The sequence below is a fragment of the Nicotiana attenuata genome, chromosome 7 (genome assembly GCF_001879085.1).
Source record: "Nicotiana attenuata strain UT chromosome 7, NIATTr2, whole genome shotgun sequence".
In the NCBI taxonomy this organism is placed as follows: domain Eukaryota; kingdom Viridiplantae; phylum Streptophyta; class Magnoliopsida; order Solanales; family Solanaceae; genus Nicotiana; species Nicotiana attenuata.
Window position 1 is genome coordinate 82,204,798 of NC_031995.1, and position 16,433 is coordinate 82,221,230.

Below are 16,433 nucleotides of genomic sequence, written 5' to 3' on the forward strand. Positions count from 1 at the left end.
TTTAATTCAAATACATTTTGATAAATGATCGTTCTTGGTAGTGTATATCACTTGTTTTTAAGAAAAATAGAAAAGTCGAAAAATTTGACAAAACCGAACAAATAAAAAAAACTAACTTTATTGTTTTGATTTGGTTCAATATTTAAAAACCAACTTAATTAATTTGATTTATAGAGAAAATCGAATCCAACCGAACCGGGAACATTCCTACCATTCCCCTTGTGAACCCCTGCGGGATCGGGCTGCAATGGTTCTCGCCAGGATGGGCCAGGCCTGTACTGGGTTGATCAGGCCCACCTGCCAGTCTATCTGTTTTCACAGCTGTACTATTCTCACAGCAAAAGAAAAGGGAAAAAAAATTAGAAAAATTCCATCTCCAGGAAAAAAAAAAAAGAAAAAAGGAAAAAAGAAGAGGGTCGTCGAGCGCAAAGCCACCACGTGGAGTTGGTTTACTCAAAATTAAGTACACAACTATAGTAGCTCACAGCTCAAATACGTCCAGGTACATCCCCCTTGAATCTTCCCCTTCTTCTTCAATCCCATACATTCCCTTCTTTCTCCATATATATATATCAAGCACAAAAGTACAACGTTAGTAACGTAACAAAGAAACAAAATCGATATTCAATATTTACCTTCTCGTAGGGTTTTGGGCCTCCCATTTTATGGAACTTCCGGCTACGATCAGGTACACCTTCACCGCACCCTCTTCCATGCACCTTCACCGTCGTCCTTCCAACTCCGACTGCTCCGGCCGCTGTTTCTGTTCTTGTCACTGCTGTTGAATTCATTTCCAAGCACAAATCGAAATAACACTTCTGTTTACACTCTTCCACGGTGAGCTACTATCCATTAAAATTGAATATAAGTTGATTTTTTTTTGGAACTGGAGCAACAAAGGGGGAATCTCAATTTCATCTGTTTTTGGTCGTTTCTTGGATTAGGATGGATATTACCCCGTCGCAATCGAGTAATCTGTCTCTAGGGTTTGTTTCTCATGAGTCGATCACCTTTCGGCTCAATCCTCGCGTTCGTGACTCTTCCCATTCGGATGAGGAGAGGGATGTCCAAGAGTTCCGTATTTTAGGGCATTCGATGTGTTTAAAGAGGAAGAGAGAGAACAGTTCGACGCCAGGGCTTGAATCGCGAAGAAATGCTGTTAGAGCATGGGGCAATCAGGGCCTAAGTGTAGCTGATCCTGATTTGTATGAGATAATGGAGAAGGAGAAGCAACGGCAACACAAAGGGATTGAATTAATTGCTTCGGAGAATTTCGTGGGCAAGGCAGTAATGGAGGCATTAGGTAGCCATTTAACGAACAAGTACTCCGAAGGAATGCCAGGGGCAAGGTATTATGGTGGCAATCAGTATATAGATGAAATCGAGACGCTATGTTGTAAGCGTGCATTGGCTGCTTTTGGACTTGATCCAGAGAATTGGGGTGTGAATGTGCAGCCATATTCCTGCACCTCAGCTAATTTTGCTGTTTATACTGGTTTATTACACCCTGGTGATCGGATTATGGGTTTGGATACACCATCTGGTGGAAACACGAGCCACGGATACTATTTCCCCAATGGGAGGAAAGTTTCAGGAGCTTCAATCTTCTTTGAGAGTTTATCTTATAAGGTTGACCCCCAAACTGGGTATGTAGATTTTGATAAGCTTGAAGAAAGGGCTCTTGATTTCCGGCCCAAGATTCTTATATGTGGGGGAAGTTCCTATCCCCGAGAATGGGATTATGCAAAGTTTAGACAAATTGCTGATAAATGTGGAGCAGTTTTAATGTGTGACATGGCACAGATTAGTGGCCTTGTTGCCGCAAAGGTGATTTTTTCTTTTAGTCTGGTTGGTTATTTGATTTATTTTCGCCCCTTTTCCCAGCTTAGCACGTGCATCGGTTTACTTGCTTTTATTAACCAGTTTAGTGTTCACTCTGATCTCTTGCTGGCTAGTAGAAAGAACCCATCAAGTAATATGTGTTGTGATTTTTGCATCAGTTTTGGATGTTCAAGGTGATTTCTTAGGCTGAATAACTACACTTTACTGACAACAAATCGTTCCTTACTTAAACCTTGTGGATTTAGTACCTTCATTTTGCATCCCTACCATAACATGATAATTTTCTGATTTCACACAGTACCTAAATCTGCTTTGTGGTTATACTGCCATGATTATAGTGCCATTTTGTTACCTGCTGAATTTGTCTAAAGAACATTTCTGATTGTAAAGCAAATCCGTGCTACTTAAGGAACCATTTATGCTCTTTCCGGAAAGCAATGGAATAGCTACAGCATTGTATTTTAAACTATTTTGATAACTTGCAGTAAATTATTTTACTCAGAACTTTTCTTCCCGGTGTAGTAAATATGTACTCAAGTATCTGTGTGCATTTTGCTGCCCTGAGTAAATCTGTTGTGAGGAATCTCTCTTTGTCTTTGTGTTACTACTCTTGATTTCCCATTGGTTCCTTTCTTTACATTGGTGATCAGGTGTTCTGTTAAATCTGATGCATAGTTCTGTCTCTGCAGGAGTGTTTGAGTCCCTTTGACTATTGTGATATTGTTACTTCAACAACCCATAAGAGTCTTCGAGGCCCTAGGGGAGGTATTATCTTCTACAGGAAAGGTTCAAAGCCAAGGAAGAGAGGCATGCTTTTGAATCAAGGTGATGGCAGTGATAAATATGATTTTGAGGAGAAGATAAACTTTGCCGTTTTTCCTGCTCTTCAAGGTGGGCCACACAATAACCATATTGCTGCCCTAGCAGTGGCATTGAAACAAGTGGCTAGTCCTGAATACAAGGCATATATGCAACAAGCAAAGAGAAATGCTCAGGCATTAGCAGCTGCTTTATCGAGAAGACACTGTAGGCTGGTTACTGGAGGGACAGACAATAACATGATATTGTGGGATCTGAGAAATCTTGGGTTAACAGGTTGAATATCTTTTCCTGAATTACCTCCACTTGCCTGAAGTATGGTTGTTATTTCATTTGGTTAAATTATTGGACCTGTGTCTAGTGAAACTGATGCGTCAAATGTTACTATTTGATACATGTTCTTTTTGTGGTTGCCAGCGTATTCATTTTCTACCTCTTCGTTATTTCAAATCTGAGGAAAGGGACAGTGCATGGGAGATTTGGCTGTAGGAAAAAAAGAATGAATGTCACAAGTTTTGTTTGGGTTGGAGTCCAGTCTAAGTCGTTCACTATGTTGAGCGATTACTCTTTTATTTTCATACTAGTGCGGTCGATGAACAGCACAAGTCATTCTTTTTTTTTAATTTTATTTTAGAGTTAGTGTTTTTCCTATTATCCTGGTATCAATTTGTTTCACCACATTTCTATATCGACTTCTTACTACTGTGGTGGCATAATTACTATTTTCTACTATCCTGGTATCATGGTTGTCCAACGTTGGGAACATTGTAGTATGTCTCGTCTTTAGGTTTCTCTAAAAACCTAACTTCCTTGCCGCTAATGAGAACTGAAACACTGGAGGCATTCTCATGCAAATGCAGTTGATGATAAATCTCTGTAATTTAGTAGTTATCTCTTCCTTAAATTAAGTTGGAAGAGAATAAATTATATGGGACGTCTGCTGATGGTATCCAATGTGGTTGATATGCAGCAAACCTGCCACTTCTTACCTTTGTGGCCTTGATGACTAGAAGAATATGACTGCTTTTTCGTTTATTATGTCATCTAAGATCGTTGACTTGATTCAATTGTGAAGAGAACACTGGAAAATGTTTTTTTTTCCTTAATAGTTACTGGAGAAACATGTGGGGTCCATAGATTAGCTTTTGTGCATTTTACTACTGCTTGAACTAGATACAGAATATAGAGTTCAACATATTAGATTGATTGGCTAGGCTTCTAGTTTTAAGTTTCAACAGGATATACTTGGAAGCTGATACCAGTAATTGCTTGTACTTGAGATGGTAATTGTATATGTAAAGGATGGTGACAATCAATGTTGTAAACTAGCCTTATTTTAGTTATACTGGCATGTTTTTTGTTTGAACGCATTATTTATGGTTATACTGGACATTTGAGTTCTAACAAATAGGTAGCTTAAACTAAGGTATTAATTTTGGTGTAACTTTGCACTTCTAAAATAATTGCTTAATGGGCTTAGCTCACTTGCATGATGATGAACTCACTTCCTGCAATCTGCAATCTCTTGTCTTCTGATTCTGGGAGTTGCTGTCATGGAATTACAATTACAGTTGCTGAATTGCTGCCAGTTTTTTTGATGGTATATTGGTCTTTATACTACTATATTTGTGTAGGTAAGAATTTCGAAAAGGTCTGTGAGTTGTGTCACATCACCGTCAACAAAGTGATGATCTTTGATGATAATGGGAGTATGACCCCAGGAGGTGTGAGGATAGGTAAGTTGTTTTGATGCTGAGTTTCATTTATCAACTTTCAGGAGTTGAGAAGCCCTTTATATATATTCTTTTGTTGCTTCGGGTGCAGGGACCCCTGCTATGACATCAAGAGGCTGCCTGGAGAATGATTTTGAGATGATAGCAGATTTCCTTCTTAGAGCAGCACAGATTGCTAATTCAGTACAGAAAGGACATGGAAAGCTGGCAAAGGCTTTCTTGAAGGGCCTTGAGAACAACAATGACATTATTGAGCTACGGACACGTGTTGAAAATTTTGCTTCGCTGTTTGAAATGCCTGGATTCGAAGTATAGTTGGAGGGGTAATTCTTGCAGAAGACCACATTCTTGTGTTTGACGCTAACCTTTTCTTGGGAGAAGAAGTGCGCTCAATTCTTGTCCAAGCAATCTACTTGGACTACTATGATGTCAACTGAGAGAGCCTTTTCCACTGCGCCATCCTTGATTAACTAAAGATATGCCAATGTCAGATGACATGACTACCGAAATTAGAGGTTAATTGAAGGCCTCAGGTGGCTGAACCTGGCCGCACTTGTAATTATTTAGGCGGAGGTTTTGGTTTATGAAATAGTTTACCTCAGACAAGATTCACTTTTATTTGTTGTGGCACAGTGTCCTATTTCGTTCATTATTCTTTCTTTGTACCTATGGTGTTATCAGTAATTATTATTGTTGGGTTGAAGAAGTACGTATTCTGTTATTTTCTCTATTATAAGAGGTTAGAATGTGGAATGTACATTACATCCTCTTCCCTGGGGGCAATGGAAGAAAGAAATGAAATGCAAGGAGAGAGTACCAAAAGTTCCAGTATCCTTTCTGTTAATCCATGTGGTATTTGAGGTACAGGCAACTAATTACAGATTGGTGCTTCACTCTTTTCGCCTTTACATGTATATATATCAGCTTTACCATATGGTTGGATATGCAAGGAGCTACTTATCACTCACGCTTTGGTTAGTTTTGTTCATTTTCTTACAACTTCTAGAAAGTATCTACCGTGCCCTTCCCTTGGCGGTTGCTCTATGGTCTGAACTATCGGTCCTTAACAAAATCCATCGACTGTTTTCACTCACAGTATAAGCTTTTAAACAGTACATTTTGCAGTTGTCTTCAATGTCCTGTTGTTTTCCTCTTTGAACTTATGCCGTTCATGTTTGCTGAATTGCTCATGTAAACGGGAAGTCCAAAGTTGGGTATTGTAAAATCTTCACTTAAATTTTCTGTTTCTCAGGCTCTTTGGGCTGTTAACAGTTAAAGAATTTGCTGGTTTGACATTCTTAATCAGGTTCTGAAAGGTCCGGCCCTTCCCGGAACCCGTGCATAGCGGAAACTTAGTGCACCGGGCAGTCCTTTTTTAAAATTGGAAAAGAAAATTATATTCTTTCTGATGCGATAACAAAAAATTTAAAAAGCACTCGTTTTTTGACATTATCTTAAAAGTAGTTATCACTATGTCGGGAGGAAGCATAATTCCAATTTTTACTTTAATTAATTTGTGGGCACGTGTAATGCATGTGTACCCTTTATCAATAAGAATAAGTATGTTTAAAACTACGAAAATAATACTTAAAGAATATGTTTGTGTTATTAAAAATAATATTAGAAGCAGCAAACGACTCCCTAAAGCATAAACGTATTAGAAGGCACGATTTATATATATATTTTTAATATAAACATCCACGTTCTTCTATTGTCTAGTTTTACAAGAATTAACCTTAGGAGATAGAGCTGCAAAAGTTTTGAGCAGAACAAATGAACTAACAGAAAATAAAAGCGAAAAAACAACTAATAGATTTTTTTTTTTAGTAATTTACCTGGGCAGATAGTGTGATGAGACATGCTAAATGAAATAATTTTTAAGTTTTTCAGATCGAACAAAAAAAAGTTTTGAGACGGGAAAACACTATCTGATGTATTGACAAATTATTGTATGCAATGAGTAGATTCCATAAATATTTAAAATATTGTGATAAAAATGATCCGTGGTAGGTTTTGAATATCCAAACAAAATTATCTCTCAAAACAAAAACTATAAGAAACTGTCAAATGGCTAATATATCATTTGTTCTTGCTATTATCTGGGAAAATAAAAATATCATGAATACATATATTTGAAAGTTAAATAAAAAAAGGAATAAGCTTACCTGATTTTATACTTATAGAGCAGATTTGTATGTCGCAAAGATGAACAAATAAGCTTAATTAGAAATTTCAAAGTTCTTACAGGAAGTGAAATATTTTAATCAATTTAAGACTCTACATATACAAGCAAATCCTTGATCACTATTTGATTGGTGATTAATGGGTTTCTTCCACGATTGAGTATTAACCATTCAATTGTGTAACTGGTGATTCTCTTAAATTGATGAGATAATACATGATTGTACCCATCAATTATGGTGGCGGACCCAAAATTTTATACAAGCGGATTCAATCAGAGAGACGATGGTAACCAATCGTATGAGTGACAACGATAAACAAAATTTGCTCACTATTCTTTTTTGTTTATCATGTGACCTCAAAACAAAGTCATTTAAACTCTTTTTTTCAACAAAGTAGGGAATTCTTTTTAAAAAAAAGTGTAACTTCTTTTTTTTTTTAAATAATTTTTTTATCTATATAAATTAACCAAGTTTCTTCATCAAATTTATTAATTTTACTAAAAAGATATTTAATTAACTTAAAAATCTTATAACTCTAAAAAATTTAACATGGTAAAGTATTTACAAACAAAAGGCACTAAAAAAAAGTTATAAAATAAATTGATTAATACAATAGTTTAAAGTAAACAAAATTATACACCAAACTAATTTTCAATATAGCACAAATTAATAATTTCAAAATAGACAACCAAAACTAAATTAATAAATTACAAGTAATTTTAACAAAGCGCTCTCATGTTTTAGCAAAAATTATGGAAGAGAGAACCACAGTTTAATATTTTTTGAATTAAAATAGAGTTTAATATGAATGGCTTTTGTAGGATATAAGCGAAGAGAAAGAAATCATAAAGAGAAGTAGACAAAGAACACAATAGAAAACAAGGAATTGATAAAAGAGAGAACGCGCATAACAGTGATTATTTTGGTTTTGGACATAGTCTACTAACAAGAATCACATTCTTCGTTGTCCCGTGAGAATTAGGAATGGCAGGCGGTGCGGTGCGGCGCGTGTTCTGTCTGAACCCACGCAATTTAAACCGCTCCGCCCCGCCCCGCCCCGCCCCGCATAGGAATTAAATCCGCATTCACCCGCCCCGCACTCTACTCGCGTTCACCCGCCTCGCCCCGCAACCGCAAATTCTTGAACCCGCCCCGCCAACGTTCAAACCCGCACCGCCCCATTGCCATCTCTAGTGAGAATACTCTTTCACGCATTCTCTGGGATAAAACTCTATGTGTTCTTTTATCTATCGAGAGGACAATGTTTCATGCATTGATCTCTAGGACAAAACTCATCAACCCCTTACTCAGCGCTGCACTAAATGTATCTGTAGTGTGAGCCTTCTTGTTTTGATCTCAGGAGGCTTTATCTGCATTGTGTCTTTCCTCTAGTTCACGAGCCAATCCATGATGACTCCCTAGGTAGTAGTCAGAAGGACTATCCTTTTTACTCTTGACAAATTTCTTGTGTCAACTGATGTGGTATTTTTAGAGAATACACCAATTTTTCTATGTGCATTGTATTTATAAAAGTGAAGGGAGGAAGATTGAGCAACAACCGTCTATCATGATTCACGTCTCATGAATCAGCTGTTTCGCCATATTTTCCATCAAGACAGATAGTTGTTAAAGTTTATTTTACAAGGAAAGAGAGCAATGATACATGTCTGTGCCAGTTCCTTCATCATTGTATCCTCTTTGACCTTTCGATTTCTCACTTCATTGTATATCCACATATTCAACAACAACAATAACAAATCCAGAAAAATCTCACATGTGGAATATGCGGAGGGTAGTGCGTATGCAATCCTTACTCCTATCTAGAGAAAGTAGAGTGGCTGTTTTTGGTAGACCCTCGGCATAGAAAAGATACAAAGGTAAAGAGGAAAAAAGGCTAAGAAAAGGTAAAAAGTGGGGAATAACAATAAGCATCAATACCAGCAAAGAAATCAAAAAACCAAAGCGCATGAAACAACAAATAGTAACAAAAATCTGAGAACAAAAAATACGATGCTTGCACAAAATAAAGCGCTAAAACTAGGCCCTCCAAGACCAACCTCTCGCACCTCTTCACTAGGGCATCAACGCCTATGCTCTTCACATGTCCGAACCATCTAAGTCTTACTTCCCGCATCTTATCCACTACCGGAGCCACTCTCACCTGGTCCCGAATAACTTCATTCCTAATCTTATCTAAACTGGTGTGCACACATCTATCTCAACATCCTCATCCCTGCCACCTTCATTTTTGGACATGAGAGTTCTTGATTGGCAAATACTCAGCCATACAACATAGTCGGTCTGACCACCGCTATGTAGAACTTACTTTTAAGTCTAGGTGGCACATTCTTATTATACAAAATACCGGAAGCGAGCCTCCATTTTATCCACCCTGCCTCGATGCGATGCATGGCATCCTCGGCATTCTCCCAATTCCTTTGTATAACTGGAACAAGGTACTAAAAACTATCTCTCCTATGGATGACTTGTGAATCAAGCCTTACATCCACGTCCGCCTCCTGATATGCATCACTGAACTTGCACTCAAAGTATTTTGTCTTGGTCCTGCTCAACTTGAAACCTTTCAACTATAGAGTTTGCCTACAAACCTATAACCTCACGTTAACACCACATCGCGTCTTATCAATCAGTACAATATCATTTACAGATAATATGCACCACAACACCTCCCCCTAATTGTGGCCCGCCAGCTTGTCCATTGCTAGTACAAATAAAAATGGGCTAAGAGCTGACCCCTGATGTAACCCCATCTTAACTGGAAAATGGTCTCATTCCCTCCTGCTGTCCTCACCGGGTCTTAGCTCTATCGTACATATCTTTAATTATTCTAATGTATGCAATATGTACACTTCTAGCCTCCAAAAATCTCCATAGCACCTCCCTATGGACTTTATCGTAAGCCTTTTCAAGATCGATGAACACCATATGTAAGCCCCTCTTCCTCTCCCTATATTTCTCCTTCAATCTTTTAACAAGGTGAATGGCTTTCGTACTTGAATGCCCCAGCATAAATTTGAACTGGTTCTCGAAGATAGATACACTTCTCCTCACCCTCCACTTCATCACTCTCTCCCAGACTTTTATTGTATGATTTAGTAGCTTGATACCCCGATAGTTGTTGCAGTTCTGTATATCACCCTTGTTTTTATACAAAGGGATCATCGTACTCCACCTCCATTCATTGGGCATCTTCTTTGTCCTAAAAATGGCATTAAACAACCCAGTAAGCCACTCTAAGCCCGCCCTGCCCGCGCTCTTCCAGAATTCCAACGGTATTTTGTCCGGCCCGGTTGCTCTACCCCTACGCATCTTACGCATAACCCCCTCAACCTACTCAACTTTAATACTCCTACAATATCCAAAATCTATACGACTCTCGGAATATCCCAATTCACCTAGGACAACGTTCCTTTCCCCCTCTTCATTCAAGAGTTTAAGGAAGAAGGTCTGCCATCTTCGTCGAATATGTGCCTCATCCAACAAACCTTTGCCATCCTCGTCTTTAGTATACTTCACTTAGTCTAGGTCACGTGTCTTCCTTTCTCTCACCTTAACTAGTTTGTACAACTTCTCTACTCTATCCACATATTCCATTGCTATTTTTATTTTTTATGACTATCTATCTCCTGCGTCTAATTCTTTGATTGACTCTCTAGACTCTATCTCTATAACCTAAAATAATGAAGGAGTCCTTGGACCATCCTGGATAGTATGATGCAATTCTTGAGAGATACATACTTTAGATGAAAATAACATTTGGGATTTGGTGGATTTATTCGAAGGAAAGGACGCATTGGGATGCAAGTGAATCTGCTCAATCAAAGTTAATCCGTAGGGCTCTATGGCAAAACCTAAGGCAAGACTTGTGGCTAAAGGATATTCTCAAACATTGGGTGGATTCTTCAAACACCTCTCCCCAATGGCCGAACTCACTTCTGTCTGCTTGTTCATTTCTCTAGCTGCTACTGCGCGTTGGCCTTTGTATCAGTCTATCAACAATGTTTTGCTTCATGGTGATCTCCATGAAGATGTGTATATGAAACAACTCTTAGTATTTTATATTCGAAAATATATTCAAAAAATATAAATAAAGTAAAACAAAAATGTAGAAGCAGTAGAATATTAATTCGAGCCCACTGAATTCACAATGTTTCCTTAAGGAACTTAATCTCCACCTAGTAACCGAGATTTAGGATTATTTCCTTCCAGGATAGAACAAATTACCCTCACTGGTGTAGCAGTACTTCAAACCACAATGACCAACGAACTCAAAGATTGATAACAAATCACACTTAATGTTGTTTTCTTTCTGTTAAAAATAATGCAGAAGGAAGAAGGAGAAATCATAATTTTCATAAGGAAAATCTGTGAGAAATATCATGTATTTATAGCCAAAAGTTGGGTAATACCGAAGAGTTGCAACTCTTCATTTTAAGGACACAACTCAAAGTGGTTGTTTTATAAAACGGCCATTTACGCAAACCACCAAAGGAATGGGAAAATCAATTCATCGTTACAAAAACGGTTGATTTGGATTGAAATAATATTACGTTAATCTTAGTTTGACCAAAGCCGAAGCCAAGCGACGGTGGCGGCGCGAGGCTTGCCTTCATCCCAACTCTTTAAGAGCTAGAAGAAGAGCAATTATATATATACCTATCAAAACTTTTTTCTACCTCCAATATGGGACAATGTCCCTTTGTGAAAGAGGGAAATTCAATTTTTTTTCTCCATTTCCCATTCACTCTATTTTAAGCTATTATAAGCTTAAACCCAACCGCCACCATCCAGTTTTGTTGCTGTGGGGAGTATGAGAAAGCGTATCATTTGAAGAGTCCTTGTATGACTTGAAGTAGCCCCCGGGCTTGGTTTGGCAAGTTTGGCTTGATCAGAGCATTTACCAACCTACTAAGAGCCTGTTTGGATTAGCTGGTTGTAAATAGCTGATAAGCTTGAAGTGCTGAAAAGTATTTTTAAGTGCTGAAACTGATTTTTTAAATAAACATTTACATGTTTGGATAGACGTGTTGAAACTGATAATAAGCAGTTGATGTGTTTGGTAGAAAAAAGCTGGTAAGTAATTCCTTTAATAAATGACTAAAATATCCTTAAAAACTTTACAAAAGATTATAAATTAAAAAGTTTTTTTGTAAAGAAAAAGATGAACAACGAATATGGAATGAAAAGAAAGTTAGAAAATTTATTTTGGGAAAAATATTTTGTGAACTAGAAAATATTATTAAGGATAAACTAGTAATGCTTTGGTCAAACTAAAAGTGCTTATAAGCTAAAAAGCCATAAGTTGGGGGTGACCAACTTATGACTTATGGCTGATTTTAGCTTATAAGCACTTTGGGTATTTACCAAATGCGTAGATAAGCCAAAAAGTGCTTATAAGCCAGTATGGCCAAACTTATAAACTTAGCCAAACACCCTCTAATTCAATATACCAGAAAGATGTTTTCTTGAATTTTATATATAGCTAGTTCTGTGTATATATTATACAGAGACTTAAAAATAAGTAGAACAGGTAATACTACATAATATCTTCAACTATAAAAAGCTTATCATTATCCCTTATGACTTCGATAGAGTCAATTTCTGCTCCTTGTTCATCTGTCACCAGGGCATCTTTTGCATCACATCCAAACTTCTGACCTGCAAATTAAAACAAATAAATCACCCAGACTATTAGATAACCATTGCTGAAACAATACGGACCCCTCTCAAGTTTTGCATGTTTGCAAACTAGTAGGAAAAGATAATCTTTAAATCATGACAAATATAATATTGGGAGTTATGGAAAAACTAAACTGGATAAGAATAAATAGATGAATTCTTTTGAAAAAGTACCTGCAGTGTTCTTGAGTTCTTCAAGTGAATTTGGAAGCCTAATTAACCTCCCAGGTTCACTGCAATGGCTTCTTCTTCTGACCTCAGGATGACCTCTGTATATGCTAACTCTAAAAGAACGTTGATCACAACTTTCAGAGCCATACTTCTGCTCTTGTTCACACCACTTACGATCAAATTCATCCGTTGCATCGGATACAATTATCCTATGTCCAACTTCTCGTTTTTGCAGCATTTCGCTTAGGTTCATTGATGAAAGCTTGTACTTCAATGTATCATCAATCTCAGCTCCGTTTATTAGAAGAAGCTTTACCATCTCTACGTGATTTTCTTCTGTTGCAACATGTATAGGAGTTGATCCATGGCGGTCTTTTGAGTCAACAAGTAATCCATGTTTTAGGAGTTCCTTCATAATTGTTAAATCATTTTTCCGAGCTGCTGTACATAAGAGGTCACCAGCAACATAGGGATCGGAAATGGAAGCCCAATGGTACAGGATTTCAAATATGGGATGGTGTTTTGCTGCTATAGCTTCCCATAACGCTGTGTTGCCATTTACATCTGCCATTTATCGGACAATCAAGAGATATTAGATACCGCTTGTCCTGTCAAAAATTCACTAAGTTTTACAGTGACCATTAATGGAGGATGTTCTACCTTGCAAGTGTATGTTACATCCATGTCTGAGAAGCACCATTACACATTCTTCGTGCCCTTTCGATGCTGCTATATGCTGATTCATTGCGCAGAGACATAAAATGTTGAAATACTTATTATAGCAACTAGTGCTAATTATAAGGCACAATGGAAGAGAAAAATCTATATAGGCAATACCTACTTGTCGGGAATACGTATTCGACTTGGTAGAAAACTTTCAATATTATTATTATTATCGCTATTACTTACTCCATCCGTTCCAGTTTATGTGAACCTATTTTTTTTGGTCCGTTCTAAAAAGAATGAACCCTTTCTAAATTTAGAAACAATTTAGCTTAAACTTCCAATTTCACCCTTAATGAGAAGCTTTTATAAGCACACAACTACTCTAGACTCCTTTTTGACTTGTTTAGGACCACAAATTCTAAAAGTCTTCATTTTTTCTTAAACTCCGTGTTTAGGTTCACATAAATTAGAACAGAGGGAGTATATATATCATTTTTTTACTTTCACTTGTACTTTATTTTGGTTATGATGATGATATGAGTTGAACTAATAGAAAGTAATGAGGATTCGTATCACCGACGCCTACTTGTTTCGGACTGATGCGTAGTTGTTGTAGCGACTAGTACATTGATAGTAGAAGCAGTATAAGACTAAAGTTGGTTTTTGGGATATACCAGTGGGGTTCTTCCTTTAGAGTCTCCAATATCATGGTCTAATCTTGCCTTGAGAAGCTCATCAAGAAAAGCAGCATTGCCTGTACTGGCAACAGTAAGCAAATTGATGGACATGTTCGGATCGCTATCTTCTTCCCCAACTTCAAGGAACAAGTCTACAAGTCTTAAATCCTTGAGCTTCTTGTGATGCTGCAATTAACACAGTATACGAAAAATATTAAGATTGAGCTCTGAAATGACACATTTGGAACCTCTTTTAAGTAGCTAAAGTTAGAACCTGAAGGAAATTCTTCATCATGGTGACATTATCTTCTTGCCTGCTCTTCATTGCTTCAATCAAACAAGTTGTTCTTATCTTCAAGAGTTGCGAAAGTGTCCTGGTTCGATACGTATAGCTCTGGGGCCTACAGCAAAATGCCCCAACTTCTCCCAACATGTCCCCAGATTTCAATGTCCAAACAATCTGCTCATTCTTCATCTCACTATCAATCATTTCCACCTCCCCTGACACTATGATGTAAACCTCATCTGGCGATTCATTCTGCATTATAACATCCTCCCTTGGGGGTATATATTCGGCCTTCATATCTGCAACCTAAGCAGTCACTAAGATTAGACACACAACAGATCAAACACAGATTTTGGAACGCGTCATTCTAGTAAAATTAATGTTGTCTTACCAAGTGTAAGAGAATTTCCCTCGAGACACCCTTGAAAAGATAGACCTTTTCAACAGTTGGCAGAAATAAATGTTGTCGGATACTCTTGCATATCGTCTTGGGAAGTTGTTCAATCAGTTGCTGCTGGTTTAAGCTCTCTGCCTTGAATCTTAAACACATGTAAGCCAGTATTTGCTCCTTCAGTCTTGGGGGCAAGCGATTTCGACAAACAAAGTTTGATGCTGATTGGATGCTATTTCTCTGTATGACAAATCAATTGAATGATGCCTGCACTATGCATTTATTTTGCTCTCCTGCTTATTATACCATAAAAAGTAATTGGAAAGGAGCTTACAAATTCCATGGTACGACGAGTTCCTTCAACGACTAAATTGGTCATGTTACCAATAATGTAAGCAGTGAGGCCAAGATTGAAGAGCATGTAGAAAATAATGAAGATCATTTCCACAGTATTGACAGCATGGAGATCACCATAGCCAACTGTGGTCATAGTGGTGATAGACCAATACATTGCAGAAATGTACCTAATCCAAAGGCTTGTTTCTCTGAAATTTGGATTCACAGATCCTAACCAAGTATTTCCTTGGTGGGGATTTCTGTCAGCTAACAAGTAGTAGAGACATCCAGCACAGTGCACTGAAAACAGTGTTACCTGTTTCATGCCATGGACTCATTCATATATCTTTCTTTTCTTTTTTTGGTAAGGAAATTTTTTCTATAACAATATTATTTTTCTGCAAACTTACAAACAGAAGCCTTGCACATCTGACCCAAAAATAGCTGAATCTCATGTCCTTTTCAAGTCTGCCAATGAACATAAAGAACAAGTGTAATTAATATCAAATAATTAGGTGACACAACTTTTTTGAAATATTGTTTGTTCATGAAATATAATCATGTTTTGAAAAAAAAATTTGATTTTTTTTAAGTTCCCAAAAGCTGCTCTAAAAATTTTGATTTTTTCTTCAACTCACAAAACATCAACTTTTCTTCAAATAAAATGCCGCTTGTCCAACCACAACTTCAACGTTCCAAACTTATTTTTCAATACAACTTAAAAAACTTTTTTTTTTCAAGTTTCAACCAGATCTATGTCCAAACGTTAGCTAAGTATTGTGCACCGACAATGTATAACACTTTTATACCATTCGGTTAAGTTACTTGCAATACCATGTACTCCATTTTATTATAACAAACGTGATATCTTAACATGAAAAATAAAGTAAACAACCTATTATAACATGTTAAGTTGTGTCGATGTATAGGGTAAAATATGCTATGCCAGCTGGCCGCTTAAAAGAATGACACGTGGAGCTTGAGGCAGAAGATAAGCAAAACCAAAGATAAATGTTCCATTTGTTACCGGAAGGAATGATGCTCATAAAGATGCAATAAATATCCTCCGTCCGGTGGCATTCAATAAAGAATATTTCACAATATTTAGTGCACTGCCCATTAAAAGAATTTGTCATTTATGCTCACCGTTACACCTTCATCAATAGCCTTCATAATTGACATTAAAGAAAGGCATGATCCTAGAACCTTGTTCCTTAGATGTAGCTATAAATAGTGAGCTCTCTGACCATTGTAGGGAGGACACTTTTCTGGCAAACTGACACGATAATCGATTAAGAGCTTTATACAATTTTTACTGTCTTGTTCTTTAGTTTCATCATTGTTGTGCTCGGCAGCCTTGCTCCCGGAATTACTGTTTCTACTATTTCATCCTCATTTCAAGGCTAAGTACTGCATATTATATTCTTTTAATTATTTTATCATATCAGGATCGAATTAATTCACTTGTCTAGAAATCACGTATAAATTCAACTGTACCGTTTTACGGGTAAACAGTTGATGGTGCATACATATATATATATATATATATATATATATATATATATATATATATATATATATATATATATATATATATATAAGTTGAAATCTTGAGAAAGAAAAAGGGAA

At 37.0% G+C, this 16,433-nt stretch overlaps 2 protein-coding genes across 3 annotated transcripts in view; one reads left to right on the forward strand and one right to left on the reverse strand.

Moving 5' to 3' along the window:
• LOC109229387 (serine hydroxymethyltransferase 7-like) lies at positions 520 to 5,225 on the forward strand. 2 transcript variants are annotated; one of them, XM_019394810.1, is made up of 5 exons: positions 520 to 837; positions 945 to 1,827; positions 2,532 to 2,937; positions 4,296 to 4,397; positions 4,486 to 5,100. In XM_019394810.1, the coding sequence occupies exons 2-5, from the start codon at positions 946 to 948 to the stop codon at positions 4,707 to 4,709; spliced, it is 1,614 nt and encodes a 537-aa protein (XP_019250355.1). In that variant the 5' UTR covers positions 520 to 837; position 945; the 3' UTR covers positions 4,710 to 5,100. The 2 variants fall into 2 exon arrangements, with proteins under 2 accessions (XP_019250355.1, XP_019250353.1); XM_019394808.1 differs by having other exon boundaries at positions 520 to 1,827; positions 4,486 to 5,225.
• The window catches only part of LOC109229388 (potassium channel AKT2/3-like), an 8,376-nt gene continuing 3,988 nt past the window's right edge, over positions 12,046 to 16,433 (reverse strand). Inside the window, exons 4-11 of the mRNA XM_019394811.1 lie at positions 15,215 to 15,272; positions 14,803 to 15,120; positions 14,469 to 14,708; positions 14,066 to 14,383; positions 13,789 to 13,977; positions 13,109 to 13,184; positions 12,452 to 13,012; positions 12,046 to 12,256 (exon numbers count right to left, since the gene is read on the reverse strand). Coding sequence (XP_019250356.1) covers positions 12,135 to 12,256; positions 12,452 to 13,012; positions 13,109 to 13,184; positions 13,789 to 13,977; positions 14,066 to 14,383; positions 14,469 to 14,708; positions 14,803 to 15,120; positions 15,215 to 15,272 — 1,882 coding nt within the window. The 3' untranslated portion in view covers positions 12,046 to 12,134. The remainder of the gene's footprint in view (positions 12,257 to 12,451; positions 13,013 to 13,108; positions 13,185 to 13,788; positions 13,978 to 14,065; positions 14,384 to 14,468; positions 14,709 to 14,802; positions 15,121 to 15,214; positions 15,273 to 16,433) is intronic.

Bases quoted from the DNA above. Each gene is read 5' to 3' on its own strand.
- LOC109229387 (XM_019394808.1), top strand. From the start codon at position 946: ATGGATATTACCCCGTCGCAATCGAGTAATCTGTCTCTAGGGTTTGTT. The intron at 1,828-2,531 runs GTGATTTTTTCT...CTGTCTCTGCAG, and splicing joins GTGGCCTTGTTGCCGCAAAG to GAGTGTTTGAGTCCCTTTGA. The intron at 2,938-4,295 runs GTTGAATATCTT...ATATTTGTGTAG, and splicing joins GAGAAATCTTGGGTTAACAG to GTAAGAATTTCGAAAAGGTC.